This window comes from Rhagoletis pomonella, unplaced genomic scaffold (genome assembly GCF_013731165.1).
Source record: "Rhagoletis pomonella isolate Grant_MI unplaced genomic scaffold, Rhpom_1.0 Rhpom_scaffold_00005, whole genome shotgun sequence".
NCBI lineage: Eukaryota > Metazoa > Arthropoda > Insecta > Diptera > Tephritidae > Rhagoletis > Rhagoletis pomonella.
In genome coordinates this window covers 74,666,433-74,669,104 of record NW_023458559.1, presented here as the reverse complement: position 1 = coordinate 74,669,104, position 2,672 = coordinate 74,666,433, and the positions used below count along the sequence as shown (strand labels likewise).

At 34.4% G+C, this 2,672-nt stretch overlaps 1 protein-coding gene across 1 annotated transcript in view; it reads left to right on the top strand.

The window, feature by feature from the left end:
* Positions 1-2,121: 2,121 nt before the first annotated feature.
* The window catches only part of LOC118739525 (proteasome subunit beta type-7), a 1,415-nt gene continuing 864 nt past the window's right edge, over positions 2,122-2,672 (top strand). Inside the window, exons 1-2 of the mRNA XM_036470896.1 lie at positions 2,122-2,303; positions 2,361-2,540. Of these exons, the coding sequence (XP_036326789.1) occupies positions 2,242-2,303; positions 2,361-2,540 (242 nt within the window). The 5' untranslated portion in view covers positions 2,122-2,241. The remainder of the gene's footprint in view (positions 2,304-2,360; positions 2,541-2,672) is intronic.

The window sequence follows — 2,672 nt, the reverse complement described above, 5'->3', positions numbered from 1 at the left end:
CGTTTTAATGTATTCAGCATTCCAGCTATGAAGTTTTGTAGAAATTCTGTTGTTGCATATTTCATGGGGCAATATTTTGTTACCTGCTTATGAGATGGTAACAAATTTTACTGGTTACAAAAGTGCGCAGTATGCGAAAACGGTTTAAAAAAGGACAGGAACTTTATTTTTGGGTAAAAAAAATTACCAACGCAGAATGGGCTTGTTAATGTACGATTTTTTGTGTTTGTCGCTTTTGATGATAGTAAACAAAATTTAATTTACCAACGCAGAATAGGTCTGTATGTATACGCTCACTTATACATGTTTCGTAGCTTCGCAATTATCAATAATGCAAAGTAATTAAATTTTTTGAATTCGTATACATGTTGCTCGTAGTATCTAGAGTCAACTGTAAACAAATCGTAAGCGATCGGTTTACAAAAATTTTAAAATTGATGACCGAAGCTGGTGAATGCAACCATGTTGCCAAATTACATTTGTTGTAAAACCACTTATGTATGTGATTTTAGAAGTTTTGAGTTTACATCAAAATATCCGGGGCCATTTGTGCAAAAAATGCATGTTTATTTTGTTTTTTATTAAAATAAAATCTTAAACAACTAATTAATATCTTAAAAGTTGGAAAACCACTGCGATTTAGAAGTTTACAGAATATATGTCTTAACTCGAGATAAGTTATTTTTGCAAACGTCCTCAAATTTTACTGCTGAGTTGCAACTTTTCATTTGACTGGCTGTGATTTCTTCAATTTTACATTTTAGAATTTTTGTGGCCATCGCGCAGAAGTTGCGCTTGTGGGCGATGAGTTTGCGGGGAGAAGTATGGTCATTGAATTATGAATGAATGAGTTTGACCTTGAAGAATATGCGCATGCGTTTATGAATGAATTTGTTATTGTTGTATTCTAGTGGCATATGCGTATATGTACATACATATGTACGTATATACGTATATTTGCATGAATGTAACTAGAAACATACACATGTTAGGATGAAAATCGCAAGAGTACATTTGTACAAATTGATGTAAATTATTTATTGATTATAAATGTACATTTGGTTGATATAAAAAGGGTAATTTCATCCATAAATTAGAACTTTACAATTTCCATACTAAAGAGGAAGCTTATAAAGGTCTTGCATCGCGCATGTATTTAATTTATTTATATTTGTTTAAAATTATAAAATAAAGTAAATCTATGCACATGCGCATGCAAATTGTTAAATGCCGTCAGTAAATAAACGAAAAGAGCCGCGGCCATGTTTTTTTTCATTTCATTTTATTATTTCTATCATCGGTCACTTTTTCTTAACGTTCTTTATCGCCGCGAAACCATATGTGCGGCGAATTCGTTTACGAAAATGGATGTTAAAACGGACGCGAACTCCTCATCTCAACCCATGATTCAATAATACAAGGTTAGATAATTATTGACAGCTGCGGTTTGACACTCCCTTACAAAAGGTTGCATTTACGAAGGACGGAGAAAAGGGGAGGAATGAAATCTCTTGGTGCGAAAATGGTAGTAGAAAAGTACGCAAAGTAGGCAATTAGTAGTGAAATTCCTTTTGTAAATTCTAATGTTTTTGCAGGAAATCTGGCATTTTAAACGAAATTTTGAACGTAATATTGATGTATCTATGTAAATTACGTAATTTATGTGCTATTTAGCTGTATAAAAAATGCAAAATGACTCAAAATTAAAATAACACTACTATGAGATTGATGTAAACATCCCATTTAAAAACAGTTTATGTTTTCATCAGTTAAATATGCTTCATATGCATATACAAATAAACATATTGCACAAACGCTCATACTTCTATATCACACCAAAGCTACACTGTTTCCATGTAAATGTGCAAAGAAGCAACACGGTGCCACTGCTAAGGGAGCGGTGCGAGAGAGACAACTGTCAGTTTATCGAACCTTGTATTATTGAATCATGATCTCAACCTTTCAGACCTCACTCGCCGACTTTAGCGAGTTGTCGCTTCTTATACATTTACGTTCTTTGGTTAAACTGCTTCAAATAACAAATTGACTGCAAAAATGCATCAGCATCTTATCCATTGTGAATGACTTTATGAACTATTGCAAATGACTACTTGACAAAAGAAGAAGAATCAAAAAAGCGCTGTCATAATTTTGTTGGTCATCTTATTCGCCAAACTGTTTGTAATTCCGTAGTTAATTCATACTAATCACTGCGGCCTTAATTAGAAAAACACCTAAAAAATGAACATGGAACTTGTGCGTGATGTGCCCAAGGGTGGCTTCAATTTCGACAACCGCAAGAGGTAAGAAATATTTTGCCATTAACAACAGTCGCAATGCTCATGCTTTTCTTCTGGCAGAAATGAAATGCTGTTTAGTTCGGGCTTCCAGCAGCCCAAGACTGTAAAAACCGGCACAACCATTGCAGGTATCACATTCAAAGATGGTGTAATCTTAGGAGCTGATACCCGTGCTACCGAGGGCCCGATAGTGTCGGACAAAAACTGTTCAAAAATTCATTACCTCGCTAAAAATATGTAGTAAGTACGGAAATTGGCCGGTTCTTCTTGCTCAAATTCTTTTCCCAAATATTTATGTACATTAAAATTTAATTATCATCATACACTCAGCTGCTGTGGTGCTGGTACCGCTGCCGATACTGAAATGACAAC